This window comes from Salvelinus sp. IW2-2015, linkage group LG14, assembly GCF_002910315.2.
Source record: "Salvelinus sp. IW2-2015 linkage group LG14, ASM291031v2, whole genome shotgun sequence".
In the NCBI taxonomy this organism is placed as follows: domain Eukaryota; kingdom Metazoa; phylum Chordata; class Actinopteri; order Salmoniformes; family Salmonidae; genus Salvelinus; species Salvelinus sp. IW2-2015.
In genome coordinates, this window is record NC_036854.1 from 15,110,971 (window position 1) to 15,136,229 (window position 25,259).

General features: G+C 43.2%; 1 protein-coding gene across 1 annotated transcript in view; it reads right to left on the reverse strand.

Moving 5' to 3' along the window:
* Positions 1 to 25,259, reverse strand: part of rngtt (RNA guanylyltransferase and 5'-phosphatase) — a 148,124-nt gene that overhangs the window by 116,030 nt on the left and 6,835 nt on the right. The window contains 4 exon segments of the mRNA XM_023999893.2: positions 19,660 to 19,761; positions 20,981 to 21,090; positions 21,811 to 22,066; positions 23,811 to 23,886. Of these exon segments, the coding sequence (XP_023855661.1) occupies positions 19,660 to 19,761; positions 20,981 to 21,090; positions 21,811 to 22,066; positions 23,811 to 23,886 (544 nt within the window).

Consider the following 25,259-nt stretch of genomic DNA (forward strand, 5'->3'; position numbering starts at 1 on the left):
GAAACCCATGAAAGTCAACAACAGAACATCAAAATGCCTGATCTGATTCCAGGGGTATGGAGGTTCCTAAGGAGAGCTGAGGGGATGTGATCAAACACGCACACACATTTCCTCTTACAATCACACAAGAAATCTGCTCAGCAATGATTACATGGCAGAGTTGACGAATCCAGTTTCATGCTTCCAGGAGGCCGACTGGCCGCCGCTCTCTCTCCATCGGCAAATGCCAAGTAGAGTGAAGCAAGATGCTTTAAATGAGCAACTCTGTATCATTTCCGGTTTTATTCCTAAAAAGGTTAAGTATCCTAATCAACGCATCCTAAACCAGTGAGCAAATTAGCTCGCCCCCCCATTACACCACTTTATGACATTAGTGCAATCATGCAGTGCTAATGGCACCCGGCTTATTATGCAAACTACTAAATTAACACAAAGGCGGAACTGGCCTATTGGATGGCGATGTGAACACATTTTAAAATGCAGTGACAGATGGAGAGGAGACTGGTGGTGGTGACAGAGATACAGTTGAAGTCGGAAGTTTACATACACTTAGTTTGGAGTCATTAAAACTTGTTTTTCAACCACTCCACAAGTTTCTTGTTAACAAACTATAGTTTTGGCAAGTCAGTTTGGACATCTACTTTGTGCACGACACAAGTCATTTTTCCAACAATTGTTTACAGACAGTGAAATAATCTATCACAATTCCAGTGAGTCTGAAGTTTACATACACTAAGTTGACAGTGCCTTTAAACAGCTTGGGAAATTCCAGAAAATGATGTCATGGCTTTAGAAGCTTCTGATAGGCTAATTGACATCATTTGAGTCAATTGGAGGTGCACCTGTAGATGTATTTCAAGGCCTAACTTCAAACTCAGTGCCTCTTTGCTTGACATCATGCGAAAATCAACCAAGACCTCAGAAGAAAAATTGTAGACCTCCACAAGTCTGGTTCATCCTTGGGAGCCATTTCCAAATGCCTGAAGGTACCACGTTCATCTCTACAAACAAGTATATATACCATGGGACCACGCAGCCGTCATACCGCTTAGGAAGGAGATGCGTTCTGTCTCCTAGAGATGAAGTTACTTTGGTGCGAAAAGTGCAAAATCAATCCCGGAAAAACAGCAAAGGACCTTGTGAAGATGCTGGAGGAAACATGTAGAAAAGTATCTATATCCACAGTAAAACGAGTCCTATATCAACATAACCTGAAAGGCCGCTCAGCAACGAAGAAGTCACTGCTCAAAAACCGCCATAAAAAAGCCAGAATACGGTTTGCAACTGCACATGGGTACAAAGATCGTACTTTTTGGAGAAATGTCCTCTGGTCTGATGAAACAAAAATAGAACTGTATGGCCATAATAACCATCGTTATGTTTGTAGGAAAAAGGGGGAGGCTTGCAAGCTGAAGAACACCATCCCAACCGTGAAGCACAGGAGTGGCAGCATCATGTTGTGGGGGTGCTTTGCTGCAGGAGGGACTGGTGCACTTCACAAAATAGATGGCATCATGAGGGAGGACAATTATGTGGATATATTGAAGCAACATCAAGACATCAGTCAGGAAGTTAAAGCTTGGTCGCAAATGGGTCTTCCAAATGGACAATGACCCCAAGCATACTTCCAAAGTTGTGTCAAAATGCCTTAAGGACAACAAAGTCAAGGTATTGGAGTGGCCATCACAAAGCACTGACCTCAATCCTATAGAACATTTGTGGGCAGAACTGAAAAAGCGTGTGCGAGCAAGGAGGCCTACAAACCTGACTCAGTTACACCAGCTCTGTCAGGAGGAATGGGCCAAAATTCACCCAACTTATTGTGGGAAGCTTGTGGAAGCCTACCCGAAACATTTGACCCAAGTTAAACAATTTAAAAAGGCAATACTCCCAAATACTAATTGAGTGTTTGTAAACTTCTGACCCACTGCGAATGTTATGAAAGAAATAAAAGCTGAAATAAATAATTCTCTCTACTATTATTCTGACAGTTCACATTCTTAAAATAAAGTGGTGATCCTAACTGACCTAAGACAGGGAATTTTTACTAAAACTAAATGTCAGGAATTGTGAAAACTGATTTTAAATGTATTTGGCTAAGGTGTATGTAAACTTCCGACTTCAACTGTAGATGGCAGATCACTAGGTAGTTCCCCACTACCAAATTCACTACATTTTCCGCAGTGTGAGCAGCAGTAAGAAGAACTGCAGGTGGGAAAAAAACAATCAGATATGCATTACACCTAATTAATTTGCCATCTATACCAGCTTGTTCAGAGAGTTCTGGAAGGCATCCAGGTCCCTGAGATGTGGGGTACAATGGCTGTCCCCCAAATGGCACTCTATTCCTTAGAGTGCATTACTTTGGACCAGAGCCCAGGGGTGCATTTGGGACTCAAACAATATGAGGCAGGCCCTGAGAGAGAACTCCTGTTAAAGAACCTCTCAGCCAATGAGAGACGAGCATGCACTCTCATAGCAAATCAAGACCCCTAAAAGTGACTTGTTTCGGTCTTTCACTCTTGACCTGTAACAGGATTACGAGTAGGGCCAACAGCGTGCTGACAGAATAAAAGGCATCTAATCTTCCAGCTACAATGACAGTACAGGTCTGCAAAGTAGGGCCATAAAAACTGTTGGACCTAATTATTATAAAGACAAAAAAGTGTGACAGTGCAGGTCTGCTGGAGCTGTACTAGTCCATAGAGAGGATGTTGGTTGAGTTCCTCATCCCTGTGAGTGAGGAGTGGTGAGCCACATCTGCCTTGGGGTCCTCTGCTCCTAAACACTCTGTTCTGGAAGAATCAATGCCTGCATCTACTCTGCTGACAAAGTCTCAGGAGTCTGGACAACAGCCTCTTTGGTTTCCCATAAGACACATTCAGGCAAACAGTCAGACACAGACACACGCTTTAAAAGACGTTTAGTGTATTGTTTAGTGTTGTGTTGTGGCTTTGCTGGCATGCATTTAAAAAAAGTTGAGTTTGCCCCACCAAGACGTACATGATAAAAATCACTAAAGAGCCTGGTTCCTCTCTAGGTTTCGTCCTAGGTTCCTGCCTTTCTAGGGAGTTTTTCCTAGCCACCGTGGTCCTACATCTGCATTGCTTGCTGTTTGGGGTTTTAGGCTGGGTTTCTGTATAGCACTTTGTGACATCTGCTGATGTAAAAAGGGCTTTATAAATACATTTGCTTGATACTGACATCAGGGCATAAAAGTAAAAACGCCTGCCACCCGCCAAATGCGGAGGGAAAAAAATATCTATTTCACCAGCCACGTAAGCGGGTGGTCAATTTGCAGGGCTACACAGCGCGACCATGACAGTCACATTTGCAAATAAAAATAGTCAAAAGTCAGGTAAGAGCACATGTGCGAGTTGTGATTTCTAGCAGAAAAATGCTGCAGTAGCTATCTTCAAAGTTTCTGCCATTTTGTTCCATAGCTGCTAATCGCACAAAGAAATAATCGTATATCCCACCTCACACAGCAGCACTGCCTGAGTTAACTGCTTATAGATTCATTTTTGGAAGCACTGCACACAGGTATAAACGTGTCTAATTTACTCAACAGTCTACAAAGTGAGACTTCGTCCTCTTGTTTTTTGGCTATTTACATTGCTTTGTTCACAAGCTTGGCTGTTTTTCAATGTTAGTTAAGAACAAATTGTAATTTACAATGACGGCCTACACCGGCCAAATCCGGACAACGCTGGGCCAATTGTGCGGGGCCCTACGGGACTCCCAATTAGGGCCGGTTGTGATACAGCCTGGATTCGAACCAGGGTGTCTGTAATGACGCTTCTAGCATTGAGATGCAGTGCCTTAGACCGCTGCGCCACTCGGGAGCTGAAGAGACGGCGTCTACTTGGTTTCCACTAGAGAGCACAGCCAAAGTCAAAATTGTCTATATCGTAAAAAATCATGTGATCTTAAGGTTAGGGTTAAGCATAATGTTAGCAGTGTGGATAAGGTTAGGTATAAAATAACATTTTAAGATGATACATTTTAGAAATAGACTGGGTTGATTTTTTTTTTTATACCTTCATTTAACTAGGCAATTCAGTTAAGAACAAATTCTTATTTTCAATGACGGCCTAGTGGGTTAACTGCCTTGTTCATAGGGCAAAACGACAGAATTTTACCGCGTCAGCTCGGGGATTCGATCTTGCAACCTTTCAGTTACTAGTTCAACGCTCTAACTACTAGGCTACTTGACTTTGTGGCTGTGGTAACTAGTGATGACTGTCTACTAGTAAGTAGTCAGATCCAAAATCGCTCTCATACACACACGTTACCACGGTAACCTCCCGCCTTTAGAGGGGCAGCTTTTGACTCGGGTCACAAAATTAAATGAAATTGAGCAATAATCCACATTACTTCTTACTAATACCTTTCTTGTTTTAGAAACATTACAAAGCACGGTCATCCATTTGTTTGGGGTGGATTTTGACTGATACATAATCTGAGTGTCTGGTATATTTTTTTAAATAAATCTACTAAACCTGCCACAGTGGCTGGTGGACCAAAAAGTTAATTTCAGGGCCTGGCGCACATGATTACCCCAAAGCCTTCAGCCTTGGTTGGGATGTAGGCTATAGACCTTCCCTTTCACACAATTTACAAATGCGAACAACCCGTCTAGCTAAACGGAGTGCTTTTAGAACAGTGTTGGGGCCAGGGCCAGATGTATAATCTCATTCTAATCATTACATTGAAATGGTTCCAGGTGGGCCCTGGAAAGTGGAGCTGTAATAGTCCTCCACACCTCTACTCCACTGGAGGGGATCAATACTGGGCAGTGAGAATGGCCCAGGTCTCTAGGGCTGTATCCTAAATGGCCTTACTTCCTAAATAGTGCACTACTTTTGGGGAAAATGATGCCATTTCAAATCAAATTTTATTTGTCACAGACATATTTAGCTGATGTTATTGCGAGTGTAGCGAAATGCTTGTGTTCCTAGCTCCAACAGTGTATCTAACAATTCACAAAAATACAAACAAATATAAAAGTTTAAAAAAAATGGAATTAAGAAACATAAATATTAGGACGAGCAATGTCGGAGTGGCATTGACTAAAATACAGTAGAATAGCATACAGTATATACATATGAAATTAGTAAAACTGTATGTAAACATCATTAAAGTGACCAGTGATTCCATGAATATGTACATAGGGCAGCAGCCTCTAAGGTGCAGGGTTGAGTAACCGGTTGGTAGCCGGCTAGTGATGGCTATTTAAGAGTCTGATGGCCTTGAGAAAGCTGTTTTTTCATCCTCTCGGTCCCAGCTCTGATGCACCTTCTGGATGGTAGCGGGGTGAACAGTCCGTGGCTCGGGTGGTGGCTGTCCTTGACAATATTTTTGGCCTTCCTGTGACATCGGGTGCTGTAAGTGTCTTGGAGGGAGGGCATGCAGTGTGCCCCCGGTGATGCGTTGGGCAGACCGCACCACCCTCGGGAGAGCCGTGCGGTTGCGGGTGGTGGAGATGCCGTACCAGGCAGTGATACACAATTGAGAGCATCCTGTCAGGCTGTATCTGCAAAAATTTGTGAGGGTCTTTGTGGCCAAGCCAAATTTCTTCAGCCTCCTGAGGTTGAAGAGGCGCGGTTGTGCCTTCTTCACCACACTGTCTGTGTGGGTGGACCATTTCAGATTGTCAGTGATGTGTACGCCAAGGAACTTGAAGCTTTTCGTCTTCTCTACTGTGGTCCCATGGATGTGGATAGGGGTATGCTCCCTCTGCTGTTTCCTGAAGTCCATGATCAGCTCCATCATTTTGTTGACGTTGAGGGAGAAGTTATTTTCCTGGCACCACTCCGCCAGGGCCTTCACCTCCTCCCTGTAGGTGCTCATCATTGTTGGTAATCAGGAATACTACTGTTGTGTCGTCTGCAAACTTGATTGCGTTGGAGCCGTGGGTATATCCACAGTAAAAATGAGTCCTATATCGACATAACCTGAAAGGTCGCTCAGCAAGGAATAAGTTACTGCTCAAAAACCGCTATAAAAACCCCAGAATACAGTTTGCAACAGCACATGGGGACAAAGATCGTACTTTTTGGAGAAATGTCCTCTGGTCTGATGAAACAAAAATAGAACTGTTTGGCCATAATGACCATCGTTATGTTTGGAGGAAAAAAGGGGATGCTTGCAAGCTGAAGAACACCATCCCAACCGTGAAGCACGGGGGTGGCAGCATCATGTTGTGGGGGTGCTTTGCTGCAGGAGTGACTGGTGCACTTCACAAAATAGATGGCACCATGAGGCAGGAAAATTGTGGATATTTTGAAGAAACATCAAGACATCAGTCAGGAAGTTAAAGCTTGGTCGCAAATAGGTCTTCCAAATGGACAATGACCCCAAGCATACTTCCAAAGTTATGGCAAAATAGCTGAAGGACAACAAAGTCAAGGTATTGGAGTGGCCATCACAAAGCCCTGACCTCAAACCTATAGAACATTTGTGGGCAGAACTGAAAAAGCGTGTGCAAGCAAGGAGGCCTACAGACCTGACTCACTTACACCAGCTCTGTCAGGAGGAATGGGACAAAATTCACCCAACTTATTGTGGGAAGCTTGTGGAAGCCTACCCGAAACATTTGACCCAAGTAATACAATTTAAATGCAATGCTACCAAATACTAATTGAGTGTATGTAAACTTCTGACCCACTGGGAACGTGATGAAAGAAATAAAAGCTGAAATAAAATCACTATTATTATTCTGCCATTTCACATTCTTAAAATAAAGTGGTGATCCTAACTGACCTAAGACAGGGAATTTTTACTAGGATAAAATGTCAGGAATTGAGAAAAACTGAGTTTAAATGTATTTGGCTAAGGTGTATGTAAACTTCCGTCTTCAACTGTATTACTGTTGTCCAGATGGGATAGGGCAGTGTGTACAGGTGCATCCTCAATCTACACACAATACCCCATAATAACAAAGCGAAAACAGGTTATACATTTTAGCAAATGTATTCAAAATACCTTATTTACATAAGTATTCAGACCCTTTGCTATGAGACTCAAAATTTAGCTCAGGTGCATCCTGTTTCCATTGATCATCCCTGAGATGAATCTACAACTTGGAGTCCAGCTGTGGTAAATTCAATTGATTGGACATGATTTGGAAAGGAACACACCTGTCTATATAAGGTCCCACAGTTGACAGGACATGTCAGAGCAAAAACAAAGCCATGAGGTCGAAGGAATTGTCCATAGAGCTCTGAGACAGGATTGTGTCAAGGAACAGATCTGGGGAAGGGTACCATAACATTTCTGCAGCATTGAGAGTCCCCAATAACACAGTGGCTTTGATTATTCTTGAATGGAAAAGTTTGGAACCACCAAGACTCTTCCTAGAGCTGGCCGCCCGGCCAAACTGAGCAATTGGGGGAGTAGGGCCTTGGTCAGGGAGGTGACAAAGAACCCTATGGTGAACTGAAAATCACTCATTTGATTTTAATGCAGCTCTGCCTGGCCTTGCATACAATGGCTTCAGAAAACATGAAGTTTGATGAGTCGAGACAATCTCTCCAGCACGAGTACAATTTCAAACGACACCACCCCTATATTCTCTCTGAATTGGGCCGATCTTCTTGGAAAACCAACAAAAGATTGAGTGTAGCTATATTTTGGAAGTGGGCAGATGACACGCACAGAGGGAAAAAAATAAATGTATTGCAGGGCCAAAGTGGTCCCCCTGCCATCAAAATTGGCCAGTTAGCCATGTCTCTGCTGTCACTCTCTGAAGGGCCCTTCCTCATCAGTCAAGGATAAGCCACCCCCCACCACCACTCTCTCTCTCCCTCTTTCAAGCCATCATAATGACACTGTATACCCGGTGCCAAACTATCATGGATCCCCAAAATGTAGGCCCTACTACAATTCAAAATGACCTATTATCCATACTGGCAGAAATCCCTCTCCACCTGCAGCCCCAGTCCTCCAGTGAGGTTATGTAAGGCAGTTTTTCCCCCTGGTTTATTTCTCCAGTGCTTTGATCCTAATGATGCACAAACGGCCATTGTTTCGACGGAGGCCTGAGCGACAGAAGCCCCCCCCCCCCCGGTGACCCTCAGATCAGACCAAGCAGCTTTGCACATCAATAGTGAGCAGCAGAGTCTACTGGCAGACAAGGCAGAGCTGCTATTAACAGCTGCTATTCTGTGAGAAATACAGGTGCTCTTCTTACACAGCCACAGCCAGGCGTTGGTCTTAAGCATAGATTACAATGTTGCACAAACCATAAGCTTGGGCCAGCCCAATGCAAATATCAACTCTTGGTACATTTCATGCGTATTCTAATTCAAATCCATATGTTAAAACTTCTTATGGCTGGGGGCAGTATTGAGTAGCTTGGATGAATAAGGTGCCCAGAGTAAACGGCCTGCTACTCAGTCCCAGTTGCTAATATATGCATATCATTAGTCTAGTTGTATAGAAAACACTCTGAAGTTTCTAAAACTGTTTGAATGATGTCTGTGAGTATAACAGAACTCATATGGCAGGCAAAAACCTGAGAAGAATCCAACCAGGAAGTGGGAAATCTGAGGTTGGTCGATTTTCAACTCAGCCCCTATTGAAGATAGTGGGATATTGGTCATGTTGCACTTCCTAAGGCCTCCACTAGATGTCAACAGTCTTTAGAACCTTGTCTGATGCTTCTACTGTGAAGTGGGGCCGAATGAGAGGGGATTGAGTCTAAGGTCTAAAGTCTACCATGAGCTGAACATGCGCTGACCATGCGCGTTCATGTGAGAGCGAGCTCACATGAACGCGCATTTCTGAAGACAAAGGAATTCTCTGGTTGGAACATTATTGAAGATTCATGTTAAAAACATCCTAAAGATTGATTCCATACATCGTTTGACATGTTTCTACTGACTAACGGAACTTTTTGACATTTTGTCTGCTTTTAGTGAACACGCTTCGTGACTTTGGATTTGTTTACCAAACGCGCTAACAAAAGTAGCTATTTGGACATAAATGATGGACATTACCGAACAAATCAAATATTTATTGTGGAACTGGGATTCCTGGGAGTGCATGCTGATGAAGATCATCAAAGGTAAGTGAATATTTACAATGTTATTTCTGACTTCTGTTGACTGCACAATATGGCGGATATATTTTTGTCTTGATTGGGCTCTGAGCGCCGACCTCAGATTATTGCATGGTTTGCTTTTTCCGTAAAGYTTTTTWRAAATCTGACACAGCGGTTGCATTAAGGAGAAGTGGATCTAAAATTCCATGTATAACACTTGATCTTTGATCAACGTTTATTATGAGTATTTATGGAAATTGATGTGGCTCTCACCGGATGTTCTCACCGGATGTTTTTGGAACTACTGAACATAACGCGCCAATGTATACTGAGATTTTTTGATATAAATATGAACTTTACCGAACAAAACATACATGTATTGTGTAACATGAAGTCCTATGAGTGTCATCTGTTGAAGATCAAAGGTTAGTGATTCATTTTATCTCTATTTCTGCTTTTTGTGACTCCTGTCTTTGGCTGAAAAAATGGCTGTGTTTTTCAGTGATTTGGCTAACTTGATTTGATTTTGCTAACCTAACTTAATCGTTTGTGGTGCTTTCGCTGTAAAGCCTTTTTGAAAATCGGACACTGTGGTGGGATTAACAACAAGATTACCTTTAAAATGGTATAAGATACTTGTATGTTTGAGGAATCTTAATTATTTTAATTTCTGTTGTTTGAATTTGGCGTCCTGCACTTTCACTGGCTGTTGTCATATCGATCCCGTTAACGGGATTGCTGCCATAAGAAGTTAAAATGTGGTTACATTTATGCTACCTACCCTTTAAACTACATCGGGAGACCACTTTTGAGGTCTGTGAAAAGTCCTTGTTTTGTGTAGATATCCTTTAAATCAAGTGTGCACCAGCACGAGACTTGGTTAGCAGTGTTTTTGTAGCGCAAGTTATTGCAGAGATTTACTAAACAAATCGCCACTGGATTGATATCATTCAGCCAGGTAGGCAGACTACTTTCTACTGTAGTTCACACTTCATTAAAGAAGGTTTTAGGGAAAGCTTTTCCATTGACCAGAAGACATTTGTCATTGGCATCAGATGACTGCTACACAGCGGAAGACAAAAGCGAACACAGACAGGGGCATTTCCTGTGCCGTTGGCTCTTCAGAAGGTTTACCTAAAATACCAATGATAATCTTGGACAAATTACAAGATTATAAATTCATTACATCTGAATATTGTTGAATTACGTTTTAATGTCTGGATTCCTTCTGTAGCGCAAATTTTATAGGGCCCTACTAATACCTCCAGTGGTGGACGAGTGTAGAAAGGTTCTGAAACATGACGATAACTAGCTTAGATGTATAGGATCAAGCACTCTGACAGAGCTCCAGAGCTCCTCTGTGGAGATGGGAGAACCTTCCAGAAGGACAACCATCTCTGCAGCACTACACCAATCAGGCCTTTATGGTAATGGAGACTCCTCATCAATAGGTACATGACAGCTCTCTTGCCCAAAAAGGCACCTAAAGGACTCTTAGACCATAAGAAACAAGATTCTCTGGTCTGATGAAACCAAGATTGAATTCTTTGGCCTGAATGCTAAGGTCACGTCTGGAGGAAAACTGGTACCATCCTTACGGTGAAGCATGGTGGTGGCAGCATCATACTGTGGGGATGTTTTTCAACGGCCGGGACTGGAGCGAAGGTTCACCTTCCAACAGGACAACAACCCAAAGCCCACAGCCAAGACAACGCAGGAGTGGCTTCGGGATAAGTCTCTCAATGTCCTTGAGTGGCCCAGCCAGGGCCCGGACTTGAACCCGATCAAACATCTCTGAAGAGACCTGAAAATACCAGTGCAGCGATGCTCCCCATCCAACCTGACATAGCTTGAGAGGATCTGCAGAAAAGAAATGGGAGAAACTCCCCAAATACAGCTGTGCCAAGCTTGTAGCGTCATACCCAAGAAGACTTGAGGCTGTAATCGCTGTCAAAGGTGCTTCGCCAAAGTACTCAGTGAAGGGTCTGAATACTTATGTAAATGTCAAAGTTTTTCATTTTTAATACATTTGCAAAAAATTCTAATGACCCGTTTTTGCTTTGTCATTATGGGGTATTGTGTGTAGATTGATGAGGGGGGAAAAAAACTTAGATTTTAGAATAAGGATGTAAATGCTGAAAACGTCAAGGGGTCTGAATACTTTCCGAACGTACTGTACAGTATGTGTGTATATATATATATATAATTATGATGCTACTGTATCAATCAACAATTGATTTGTTCATGTCATCACAGCATAGGAGTCATTCATGGACACTGTGCTATCTAACCTCCAAACGAGCTTCAATGCCATACAACACTCCTTCCGTGGCCTCCAACTGCTCTTAAACGCTAGTAAAACCAAATGCATGCTTTTCAACCGTTCGCTGCCTGCACCCGCACGCCCGACTAGCATCACCACCCTGGACGGTTCCGACCTAGAATATGTGGACATCTATAAGTACCTAGGTGTCTGGCTAGACTGCAAACTCTCCTTCCAGACTCATATCAAACATCTCCAATCCAAAATCAAATCTAGAGTCGGCTTTCTATTTCGCAACAAAGCCTCCTTCACTCACGCCGCCAAACTTACCCTAGTAAAACTGACTATCCTACCGATCCTCGACTTCGGCGATGTCATCTACAAAATAGCTTCCAATACTCTACTCAGCAAACTGGATGCAGTTTATCACAGTGCCATCCGTTTTGTTACTAAAGCACCTTATACGACCCACCACTGCGACCTGTATGCCCTAATCGGCTGGCCCCCGCTACATGTTCGTCGTCAGACCCACTGGCTCCAGGTCATCTACAAGGCTATGCTAGGTAAAGTGCCGCCTTATCTCAGTTCACTGGTCACGATGGCTACACCCACCCGTAGCACGCGCTCCAGCAGGTGTATCTCACTGATCATCCCTAAAGCCAAAACCTCATTTGGACGCCTTTCCTTCCAGTTCTCTGCTGCCTGCGACTGGAACGAATTGCAAAAATCTCTGAAGTTGGAGACTTTTATCTCCCTCAACAACTTTAAAMATCTGCTATCCGAGCAGCTAACCGATCGCTGCAGCTGTACATAGTCCATCGGTATATAGCCCACCCAATTTACCTACCTCACCCCCCCATACTGCTTTTATTTATTTACTTTTCTGCTATTTTGCACACCAGTATCTCTACTTGCACATGATCATCTGATGATTTATCACTCCAGTGTTAATCTGCTAAATTGTAATTATTCGATTTATTGCCTACCTCCTCATGCCTTTTGCATACATTGTATATAGATTCTCTTTTTTTCTACCATGTTATTGACTTGTTTATTGTTTACTCCATGTGTAACTCTGTGTTGTTGTCTGTTCACACTGCTATGCTTTATCTTGGCCAGGTCGCAGTTGCAAATGAGAACTTGTTCTCAACTAGCCTACCTGGTTAAATAAAGGTGAAATAAAAAATAAAAAATAAAAATCATGATTTGAAATGCAAATCAAGCATTTTAGTTTAAAATAAAAGGACAAAGCGACCATTAAAAAAAATTGCGTAAACAATAGGCCTAAACTGTTCCATTTCAGAAATTGCATTCACGAATGAATGTGACCGTTTTTGGTCTTTGCTGTAATAAAGGCTTTACAACACTCTCTGGTACGCTATCATTTATTTAGTGTTACTCACATTGTTCCAAATGGTCAGAAAAATGATATTGTAATCTAACAGCACCTGTTCGGCAAACATAATATGCTCGCAGAGCTTGCCCCTTACCTTCTTTTTCTTGATCTCCGGTATTTCCCACAACTAGTCAAATGTATTCCACACATCCGACTTCCCCTTTACTTCCTGTGCAACCAAGTTAATTTGTCACGTCCTCTGCATCCATTTTGCTGTCACATGTGTTACGGTGTTCAGAGTTTGTTATAACCAATTTATTGATGTGATTATGATGTGCCATAGGTCAGGCCCTATTGGTCACGTGCATGCGATGCATACATGTGTCACGTAAAGAGAGCAAGGGTTGAGGGAATGTTTTTCCTAAACAAAATGAGGGATTTCTGTAACAATTTTTTAGTCAGAAATGTCTAAGTATGTTGCAGCTTCAGCAACACAGACAGCGCAATAAACACTGTTGATGTTCTGTGCAGCAGGGAGGAGAGAGTGAACTGGTGCTAGTCACAGTCACTCGCTGTAACTTTTTTCTTTTTTACACAGCGCAGCTAGTCTGAGCCAGCCCCGGCACAATCAAATCAATTGCGGTCGGACTCTCTCTAGTCGCTTGTGTGTGTGTCTTAATTATTTAAATCAAACAGTTCTCTTAAAAGCATCAGACAAGCTCAGTGAATATAGTTGATTTGATTAAAACACATGGGATGTGTCTATATATGGGAAATTACACATTTAAAAGATGACTCTTTGTCGACCAATATTATTTTTTGGTCGGGGACAGGCTTTTTACCAAAACTGAAAATGGAGTGAGCGCTTTGTTGTTGTTTCTATTAAGGATTCTAGCTTCACATTTCAAATTAAGATCCTACATCTGAATATTGAAAATCTGGCAGATCAACACAATAAAAAGTTGGTGAGAGGCATGGCATAATAACTGCCAACATTAGATAAACAACCAGTGTCTAAGTCTCCTTCAATAGCAAGCCTAGAGATGCAATCTAATCCAACACCTCTTACACCATCAGTTCTTTCTTTTTTATTAAACACCATCAGTCCTATTGATTACTCATTTTGAGAAAATGACTGCGGCTAGGGTAGAGAAGGGGGTGCGAGGAAGGAGGAGTTAAGCTCTTCTCCACTGTTGGGCTGAGATAATGGAGACCCAGGGACCACATTGATTAGTGTCACTCTCCCTCTCCTCCAACCCTTGGATCAGGACAAGGATCAAACCATCGCTGACAGCCAGGAGAGCCCCCCCTCCACCAAGACCCCTACGTCCTAAACTACTCAGACCCCCCTCAGCGGTCTGTCACTCCTGCTGACCAATCTTGCAGGACCAGCTTGAGTCCAGAGACACATTTCCAATACAACAGTTAAAATGTGCACTGCCAGGCGGGATGCGGGATGTGTAACGACTGAGATAAGAGTCAGGAATTCTTTGCATAATCCGCGAGGGGCCTGGTGAAGGTAAATTAAGATCAAACTGCACCTTGGCAATCAATCAGTAAATCTCCTTCCTGAAGAAATATGCGTTAGCATCCTTGAAATTCCAATTAAATCGTATCGCCAACATGTGGCAATAATTTCCCAGCTCTAACTGCTTCTGGCATTGAGGGCTCATATTTCAGTAATGTGAATACTTAATTATTACGAAACAGTTCTGGTGATTAATTACGGCCGAAGGTGGTGGAGATTAAAAGCTAATCTCATCATCATAGCATATGCATAGCGGGAGCATATGCAGCTCAGCAAACGCCTCCAACGCCGCCACACAAACAATTGACCCAGGGTGCGTCCGTCTGTCCCAAATGACACCCTTTTCCCTTTATCGTGCACCATTTTGACCAAGGCCCATAGGGCTCTGGTCAAAAGAAGTGCACTATATCGAGAATAGGACGTCATCTGGGAAGCATCCTGAGAGAGGAGGCGATCAGAGAGGTGCTGCTTTTCAGGCTTTATGTAGCTAAACATCACCATCATTAATTAGAGAGGACGTTTAACCAGGCCCAGGGAGGAGTGGGTGTATCAATATCATCAATGCTCTTTATTCAGCACCTGCGTGTTTATCGCATCTGACAGACACACAATTCACATATTGAACTTTGGTTATTTGCTAAACAGGCAAACACATCAAACTGGTGGTCCTGTGGCTCAGTTGATGGAGGTTGGGGCTTCAAAATCAAGGTTATGGGGTCACCAATGTGAAAATGTAAGCATTACCATAAGTCGTTTTGGATAAAAGTGTCTGCTAAACAGCATATATATTATTAATATTATATTAAACTGTGTGAGGTAAAGAATACCTGCAAACAAAAACACAGGAAAACCAGCAAAGCATGTCTCTGAAATAAATATTCCCCTTATCTGACAACAACCTCACACATTTCGAAAAAAATGACCTTGCTACAAATGGAGGTTTTACGACTTCTAGCTATATGAATGGCCCTGAAAATGTTGTGAAATTGCCCATGACCACTTAGTGAGCTTCCAAATGGGCCCTATTTTTCATCCCCACAAACAATAGAAGAAGATATCCGGACACGATCTGCCGGAAACAAAAATGTCCCCGATTGACAAAATAGGCGCAATTTCATTTCATCATCGTGAGACCTTAAAATGTCAACCATCCTCCAGTGACAAGAGCAGCGGTACTCATTACCTGAGCTCTACCGCCGCCGAAGAAGAGACACAGCTAATCATGCAAATATCCACAAAAAAAAATAAAAAAAATGCTGAATAATCCCATATGCTCTGCATGCATCCCAAACCAATGTCAGACATTCAACTCAGTGTGAACCTTCCACACTACCTGAATATAAATAGAATAATAAGATGTAGGCCTAAAGGAACAATGACTAAGGCATTACTGTTGTCAGCTTAGCACACTGGAAGAAAATATGAAGAAAAGTCTGAAAAACCCACTAAGCCATTAAATTGTCAGTTTAGCTGAGGCAGAGGAGCATAACCTAACTGATGTATTCTCGTCTCTAAAAGCTGTCAAAACGAAAGGAGGAAGGTTGGTGGCTGCTAGAGGGAACGTAAACTTAAGAAGACGCCGAGTAGGACGTCACCAGGTGAGTTTTTCTGTGCGGAAGTTGAGCTTTTTTGCAGCAGGGTTCTGCTTTTGATATTGGCCATGCAGCTTGCGGTGAGACTCTTCCGAGTTGCTAATGATGAGCTCCTATTGGGTTACTGGGGGTGTTCAACCCTATGCCATTCCCTCCAAAACTGCACAGGTACAGAGTTTAGCTCCTTTGAATGCCCCATAAAATGACTCACTCCTTTCGATTTGGAATTATTTAAGCTCTCTATTACACAGAGCCGCATATTTCAGAAGGCTTCAGGGCCTATTATAAGCAAATCTGTTTGATTACATTTCTTGAGCAAAATCCTGAAATGGTAAGCATTTATTACTTATGCCATGTGGCAGACCATGTCGGTGGAACTTTTAGGAACGGGTTTGGCTGTCTTATTATTTTTGTAAGTCTGTTTGTCTACTGTGAAGAACATTAAAAAAAATGCATTTGTGAAAAAATATCTGGAGACCTGCCCCCACAAAAACAGTAGTTGCAACAAAAGGTACATCAAAACCAGTGGTGTAAAGTAACTAAGTAAAAATATTTAAGTAGTATCTACACTTTATTTATATTTGACAACTTTTACTCCACGTAATTTTCACTCCCATACCCTTTCCCCTTACACCCAAAAGTAAAAAAAATGTTTAAAAAAGTACTTGTTACATTTCAAATGCTCAGGCAGGACAGCAATATGGTCCAATTCACGCACCTATCAATTTAACGCGTAGTCAACCCTAAATGCCTCTGATCTGGCAGTCTCCTACAAACCACATCATTTGAAATGGAAGTGACTCGCGAGATAGTTGTATAGGCTTTGTCCGTTTTGCTAACACCAGCTGTGGATTGCTAACCAGCTTGTGCAGTGTGGGCTCAATCCTGAGCCCTACCTAGTCTCCTTCTCCCCACCAGAGAATTTGGGGGAGAAAAAGCTGCTGGATGACACGATGTTTAAAGCAAAGGTTTGGTTTCCAAATCAAGTTTGAGGTGGGGTTTTCTTAAAATTAATGCTTTTTTCTACACCTACAAGTAAAGGATGGGTCAACAACATAATTTGGGTATGAGTAACAGAATGAGGTTTAAAATATATATATATACAGTACCAGTCAAAATTTGACCTACTAATTCAAGGGTTCTTTATTTTTTAATATTTTCAACATTGTAGAATAATAGAGAAAAGATCAAAACGATGAAATAACACATATGGAATCATGTAGTAACCAAAAAAAAACGTATTTTCCACCATAATTTGCTAATAAATTAATGAAAAATCCTACAACGTGATTTTCTGGATTTTTTCTCTCATTTTGTCTGTCATAGTTGAAGTGTACCTATGATGAAAATTACAGGCCTCTCTCATCTTTTTAAGTGGGAGAACTTGCACAATTGGTGGCTGACTAAATACTTTTTTGCCCCACTGTATGTGTCCAAACTTTTGACTGGTACTGTATACCATATTTTCACTGGACAGTTACTGTAAGACAGGGGTAGGCAAACCTGGTCTTGGAGTACCACAGGTACTACAGGATTATGTTCCAACGTGGGCACCACACCTGGTCAATTGATCAGTTAAGTGATTGCCTAAATTCAACACACTTGGTCTTCCAGGTCGGTTAAATCAAAAATATGAAGGGCCTGCGGTACTCCAGGACCAGGGTTGCCTACACCTTCTGCAAGAGATGTCAAGGGGTGTATTCATTCGTCTGATTCCATCCGTTTACTTCAAACAGATTTTTTTTGCAACAAAAACAAGAGTTTATTGGACAAAATTCAGGTAGGTCCCTCCCAGTTTCATTCCGTTTGCTCCCTACAGCAAACAGTAAACGGTTTAGCAACAGATTTCCGACTAATGAATACACCTAAGGTAAGAGGTCTCTTGCTGAGTGATGAGAAGCTCTGAGGGATGGGGAGAATGGAGTCTCATAGACTGCTTGTGGCATTGAGCTGTAACCTGGAGATACCAGACCGCATGTTAAAAGGTTAAGTAAACTTAAAAAGGTAGACAGCTGCATCAGCCAGAAAGCAATCCCCGAAGGCAAATCTCAGGAAGTATCATTGCTTCGATATCTCTAAGCCCTGTTATTGGTGTACTGATGGAGCAGTACTGTGCATTGTGTGATAAGACATCTTTATCTGGTGTGAAGGGCTCAATTTGCTCCAGCAAAGGACAGATCAACGTCAGTTTCTGACAGACTTGCATTTATTCAATGACTTCCCACTACTTTCACTGTCATTATTTTTGCTTCCCTTCCAACTGGGCATTTAAACAACGACTGGGACCTGTTCATGATGCCGCTACTCAGTCGTGCATGAATGAACTGGCACGACTCAATCCCATCTGATATTACAACAACAACAAAAACTACAGAGCAACAATTTGAACATTTACCATGGCTTCCAACCCACAAGGGCTCATTCATAACGTACTTTGGAATGCAGGCCAGGGGAAACAAATAAGCAAAAAGCCATAGAGTGAGCATGTTTCATCTCCTGTACAATAAGCGATTGGAGATGCATTAAAGTGGCAATAAGATGAAGGAACATTGTAAGAAGTGGTTGGAGGAAAGCTGAAAGGCAAGCAGGCAGTGGACGGGGAGGCAGTGGGCGGGAAGGCAGCGGTTCCACCACAGGCGAGCCGTTGCAAAGTGAATAAGAAGGCCTGGCTGGGCTCTCAGGAGAAAACAAGCTACTCTCATTTATCTGAACACCACATGGGGATGCGTCCCAAATGGCACCCTATTCCCTATATAATTCACTAGCCCTATGGGCCCTGGTCAAAAGTAGCACACAATGTAGGGAATAGTGTGCCATTTGGGACACAGACAAGGAGTTTTAGATGGGAAACCCATCTCGGCTCTGGAAAACCTAAATCTGCTCTAAGCACGGCCTGCCATCAGCCTATGGACCGCCTCTGTACCGACTAAGGGAATTGCCCCTAAATGATTGAGGTAGGCCTGATTCTTCTCACTTATATAAGTAGGAGCATCTGGGGCCTTTCTTCGAAAAGACCCAGAGCGCCAAGGACCCCCATTAGTGACATTGACCAAGGGTTGGTAGCTGAAGAAAGCTGGGTGGACATGGTAGTTCCTTCTTGGATGGGTGCCAGGTCTCCACTGACCACTCGCCTCACTCCCTCAGGAAATGAAAGCACTGATATGTCAGATTTCTCAAATTGACTGCATTGCTTCATGAAATATTCACCAGCGTATCAAGAGAGAAAGTGTTTCAGCACAGGCCGCCAGAATACTAAAAACAAGTACAGCCCCTGGACAGGACGCTGGCCTCCAGGGTATGGGAAGGCAAAACAATTCACACTGAAAAGTGATTGGACAGATGACCTGTGTTGGTCTGTTGGAAGTCTTATTCCAGTGGGAAGAAGATTTGTGGGAGACAGCCACAGCCCCTGGCTACTCCTGTGGCTGCCTATGTCCAGCCAATCTGCAATTAAAGCCAACCTCCACACAAAACGAGTAGCGCTGCCACTCAAGTCACGCTGGGCTAATCGAAGACGATTAAAATCCATATTTGCAGTGTACAGGAACAATGTTAGTATTCAGCTCACAGTCCTGACTAAAAGGCCAGGAAAATGAATGATAAATGAAGCCAGGGGATCAGTACTGAGTGCACAGTCAGATACTGCCATATAAAAAGGCATGTGCTGCTCACCATTATATTCCTGCATATTGTCAGTGAAGACTGGAAGCTAAATACCAGGGAAAGGAGAGAAAACAGCTAAATTGCCAAATCCACTACACAAGTTGATTCATATTCAAGTCCTCCAGTGAGGCACAGTTGGATGGGAATTCTATAAGTGTGTTAACCAACCTGTTGTGAGCCCTTTGTGGTCATATAGGAAGGAGAGAGGACACCAAAAGACGAGGGACTCACCGTGTGCCGTCGGCCTTCCAGCTGACCTTGTAGGGATTCTGTTCCAGAAAGCGAAGGTTCCGCCTGTCCATGGACACGGGCTGAGCACCTGGAAACCCGGACCTAGAATACACATAGAATATTATTTTTATCAACAATGTCCTGGTGAGAACATCAGGGATTAGAAATTTAGACGGCTTTATAAAACTCTTACATGAAACTCCTCTCTTATATGAGACATGAGGCTGTAGAGCTGAAACACCACAATTCCTCCATATCGCTAGTAAAGAAAAAAAGACACCTACGGCAGAACAGTAATTTCCTACCCTTGTATAAGGCGTCTGCATACTAGGTTCGGTTTGCTCCTAGCAGAACTCAGCTTGGCGAAGTGAATGTCTGTGCCTTGCATACTCCCTTAAGACCTTAGCTTGAAAAACGAGACAAAATGGGGCAATAGTACTCTCGCCCTCTTGAGACGCCCTAGCCAGTGTACACTTCATCAAAAAATTCAGAATTCATCTAAGATTTTTTTAAATATATCTGATTTCTTGAGTTATTTTGTTCGAGGTCTTTGCCGCGCAATTTTACTTCCAGCTAAGATGTTTGGTCCAGTAATTCTCAATTGAATGAAAACGAGTCTCTCGTTGAATGACAAACACTTAACTGAAGAATCCTTACCTTTGACCAATCACCAACGAAGGGCCATAGACTTCGGCTACCAACCTTCGGCATGTCACAAGAAAAAATGGCGAGTGCACGAACAGCCGAAAAAAAACCTTGCCGAAGACCAAAACGTCACAAATTGGTTTGTGTCCAGGGTCTGTCGCAGCCGGCCGCGACCGGGAGACACATGGGGCGGCGCACAATTGGCCCAGCAGTTTGGCCGGCCAGGATGTCCTTATCCCATCGCGCTCTAGCGACTCCTGTGGCAGCCCGGGCGCAGTGCAAGCTGACACGGTCGCCAGGTGTACGGTGTTTCCTCCGACACATTGGGGCGGCTGCCTTCCGGGTTAAGTGGGCATTGTGTCAACAAGCAGTGTGGCTTGGTTGGGTTGTGTTTCGGAGGACGCACGGCTCTCGACCTTTGCCTCTCCCGAGTCCGTACGGGAGTTGAGCGATGGGACAAGACTAACTACCAATTGGATACCATGAAATTCGGGAGAAAAAGGGGGTAAAAAAAAAAATATACACCAAAAAAAATGTACAAACTGTTTCGGATGGGAAGCATGCGGACGCCTTTAACAGTAAGAATGAGTCACACATACACAGTGCTACCAGAAGGGTATATATGACAAAGAGAGAGAGACTGAGAAAGAGAACAGTAGGGAGAAAGAATCCTCACTTTTCCCATTCCGCAAACTCCTGACACTTCCGTTGGATCTCGGCCAGTTTAGGTTGTGTGGTGAGCTGTGTGACGCCTTTCACTGTGACCCCCTCCACGAATATAGCACCCTGAGAAAGAGAGAGCACGACAAACAGGTTAGGACTTGGACATTTGGGAGAAGAAAAAAATATATACATTGACATCCTATTCAAAACACACAATCCTAACAGCTCAGGGAAACAGCCCAGAAATTACATTTGGGGAAGATTTTCTGTTATCTAATGACATCATTCCATGGTGTGGTGCACTCATTGGGTCTGTGACTGAGACTATGTCCCAAATGGCATCATATTTAGTGAACTACTTTGGACCAGGGCACATAGAGCTCTGGTCAGAAATAGTGCTCTATGTGCCCTGGTCCAAAGTAGTTCACTAAATAGGATGCCATTTGGGATGCAGATTGAAAAATAGATGAGGGCCCCGTATTTTTTTTATATCTTTCTGGTGATTTAAGCAAATTTGCCCTCGCTTGTATCACTTCAGAGGAGTCTCATCTTGCACCAACTTAAGAGGCATTTGTACATTTGGAGAGCGCCAATATCACAGAGGGTCCCACACGGCTCTCAGTCACACCAGATGTGTCATCTGGAGCAGAACCAATGGATATCCTCTCTCAGCTCCTAAGCTACAGCCCATTTCCCCAGTGCTCGGTCCCTCTCAGACTGCATCCCAAATGGCAACGCATTTCCTATATAGGGGTTAGTTTACCATTAGGGACACAGCCTCTCTACTTGGAAACAGCCCATTTCCCCAGTGCCCTCTCTTTTCTCAGTCAGTCCGAGTCTCACAAATTTTAGTCTCTCCTTCCTCCGTTTCCCCGGCGCCGACTCAGAGGAGGAGGGGCCTGACTGAGACTCTTGGCCAATCACGTTGCCATCGTCGTCCTGGTCGCCGTCGTCGTCATCGAAGCACCACTCTGGCAGCGCGGGTGCGGCGGGGGCGTCTTCGACGTCTCCATAGCGACGGAAGAGCTCCTTGAGGTAGTCGCCTTTGTAGATCCCAGGGGCGCGGGCCTGGGCGAACGCAGCCACCGCCGCCTCGACACTGACCCACATCAAGAGACACACAGAGGAACACAACAGAACATCAGTCGGGCCCTGGATTGTCATGAGATTTGGAAAGTGTAACCTATTCTGTCTGACATGATTGAGAAAACTGTGCCCCTTGAACCAATTCCTCTTCTACTTAATGATGATTCAGGTACAGGGCTCTACGCTGACCTTTTTTTAAAGGAGCACGTGGGCGCCTAAGTAGAAAAATGAAGGCACACAAAGAAATTCAGGAGCACAATTAAAAATATTTGAGGTATTAAAGTTAGAACGCTTAATTTTTCTAGGCGCACTAATGCTCCTAAATTAATATTTCAGTTCACACAGCAAAACATTTACACGCATATGCAAGTAAAATAGTCGCACCGTAGAGCCCTGTGTTATGCAGCTGAACGAAAACCAGTGCAAGATTTGGCTGGCTGCGCTGACAGCTGCCAAAAACCGTATTGTTCAGCGCTGGTTGCCACCACATCACCTTGATCCAATAAAAACATTAGTTCACCCCCCCCCCAAAAAAACATCAGTCAGGCCCTCCAGCCTCACAGCAGACCTCCTTAGAGACAGGACGTCAATGAGCCATCAGCGTACTAGATGTCTCAGCTCAACAGTCCTATTTGACCAATGGCCGACCCTGTCAAACATCCTTCAACAAACGTATCTGATCAGATCGCTGCTAAGTAGCAGAGTAGTTATTGTATGTCTGCTGACTGATTCTGTGGCTGACAGTGTGAGAAAGGAAATATCAACCACATGTGATATTGTCATCCAGAGCGAGAACTGATGCACATCTCAGACTCTGTCTGTGTGTACTGTGGGATTATTTAACCAGAGTTAGAAATGGGGGGGGGGGGGGGGGGTGGGGGGGGAGAGAATGAGGAGGTTGTTCATTCCTCATCCTGCCTATACCTCCAACACTGAGCCCATAGGAATTTACAGATTCCGCTAACCTTTCCTAGACCCATTTACAAATACACATTCTCTTCCTGCCTAAAGACACAATCATCCCCTGCCTTTCTTTTCTGCTGGGGTAAATGATTCAGCACCTCTGGAGTCAGGTGTGGAGTTGACTCTCCACCACCAGCCTGGGAGCCTCTGTCTTTCCCCAAGCGCAACTTTATTGACACTGACAGCATCCCTCCTCGTGACATTACATTTGGGACACAGTGAAGCTGTCATTAAGGCAAGTGGTGGCTACTTTGTGGAATCTAAAATATATTTTCATTTGTTGAACACTCTTTTGGTTACTACATGATTCCATGTGTTATTTCATAGTTTTGATGTCTTCACTATTATTCTACAATGTAGACATTTGTTTTAAATAAAGAAAAACCCTGAATGAGTCAGCGTGTCCTAACTTTTGACTGGTACTGTATATAGAACCCAGAGACTTTTATTGCAGAGGTGTTTCAATGAAGTGGTCGGTTTTGTATTGGCGCTCATCATATGGTTTGTGCAGTTAGAAATAGTTGTAATAGAACCCAACCCGGTCAACCACAAGGCTTAAGTCTGCTTCCACAGCAACGTGGCTCCACCCCTAAGGGGACTGCAGGGGTCCGTCCTGAACACACAGAAGTGATGCAAGCCAAACCACTCTGGGAATTGTGTTGGTTGTGTGGTCAATGTTGGAATACGTGAACATGTGATTTGGCAGTGAGATACACACACACACACACACAGAAGTCATGTGTGATAAACACAGTTCTGTGAGGTGTTGATTGATCGGGATGGCTAGGCCTTACCTCCAGTCCAACTTCTCCACCAGGTAAGCACAGATCAGAAAGCCTGTCCGGTTGAAGCCATGTGTGCAGTGGACACCTGTGGGAGAAGAGAGAAAGACACTGCACATGTCAATAAAGCAAAGTGCGCATCTGTCACTACACTTGGTGTGTGCGCACACACAATTCTATTCAACAAACCGCAAATGAGGCGGTCCAATAACCCTGTCACTTTCTAACCATCTTGTTACATGCATGACATGAATCCTATATGTCAAGACAGGAGGTGGTGGAGCTGGTGGCCTGGCTACGCATAATACCCACTGGGTCTGAGAGACCCCTAATTGTCTGCTGGGCGATGCTTCTCTAGGTGGGGGGTGGTCAAACCATGGATCATTTCGCATTTTAAAACCACTTTATTGATTCAATTGATAAAATATTCAATTTGGCCTTTAGTATCAAATCCCATTGAAATGCATTGAATAACATTCATAAAATGTCAACAAAAAAAGGTTAAAAAAATCATTTAAAAAACAATGTTTTGAAGTGTCTATTTCTAGGAGATATATTTGTTGTTTAATTTACACATATTTAACCCCTTTTCTTGGGTAGGCACAAAACTACCTCTATACTAGCATAGATTTTATTAAACCGGTACCGGTTACCTTCAGATGAGTCCTGTGACACTCGCGGGGGTCATAGAGAAAAAGCTACTGTTCGGACTCTAGAGGCGTTTTGGCGAGAAGACCGATTTTCGGGATGTCTCACGGACTGACAAACACCGCTCTAGCTCTGCCACCTTTCACTAAAGATGCAGAAGTGCGATATCGGCAGATATCTCTAGCTTAAACTAATGGATATTGATGGGGATTTTGTATCATGCGCGTCAATCAACTAAGGGGTTAAAGTAACTGCCCATTGAAAATCTCACTTTTAAAAAGGTCATATTCTGTTAACTCACATCCAAATAATGTTGACTCGTCCTATAGACCCCGTTCCAGTACACAACACACTGACGTCACGCAGAGATGCGTGCGACTCTTGGCTGCAGTAACAAAGCCATCACCATCTGCGCCCATTCAACATACAAACGTAAATCTAGGGTATTACTTCAAAACAAAATACCTTTTTGGGGTTCTCATACGCTTACAATGTTTTGATTCTTTCTTGAACAGTCGCTAAGATTATATTTGGTTGTGATCTTTTCAAAAATATAAATGTGGGATGCAGCAGTTGTTAGCTAGAATGCTAATGCTCATTGAAAATAGGCTGTAGCAAAAGCTAGCAAAAGAGCCATTTTACAGGTTGAAGTGTTTTTTTTAAGTATAAAGCAGTTGACTTTCAATGACCAAACATTATATTAAGCAGGACATTCATACGAGCCTTAAAATCCAATTATAATACATTAGCTTTTTATGCTGGTGTCCTATAAGGACTCCTCCGTGTTCTGCCATCAACTTGCGAGCATTGCCC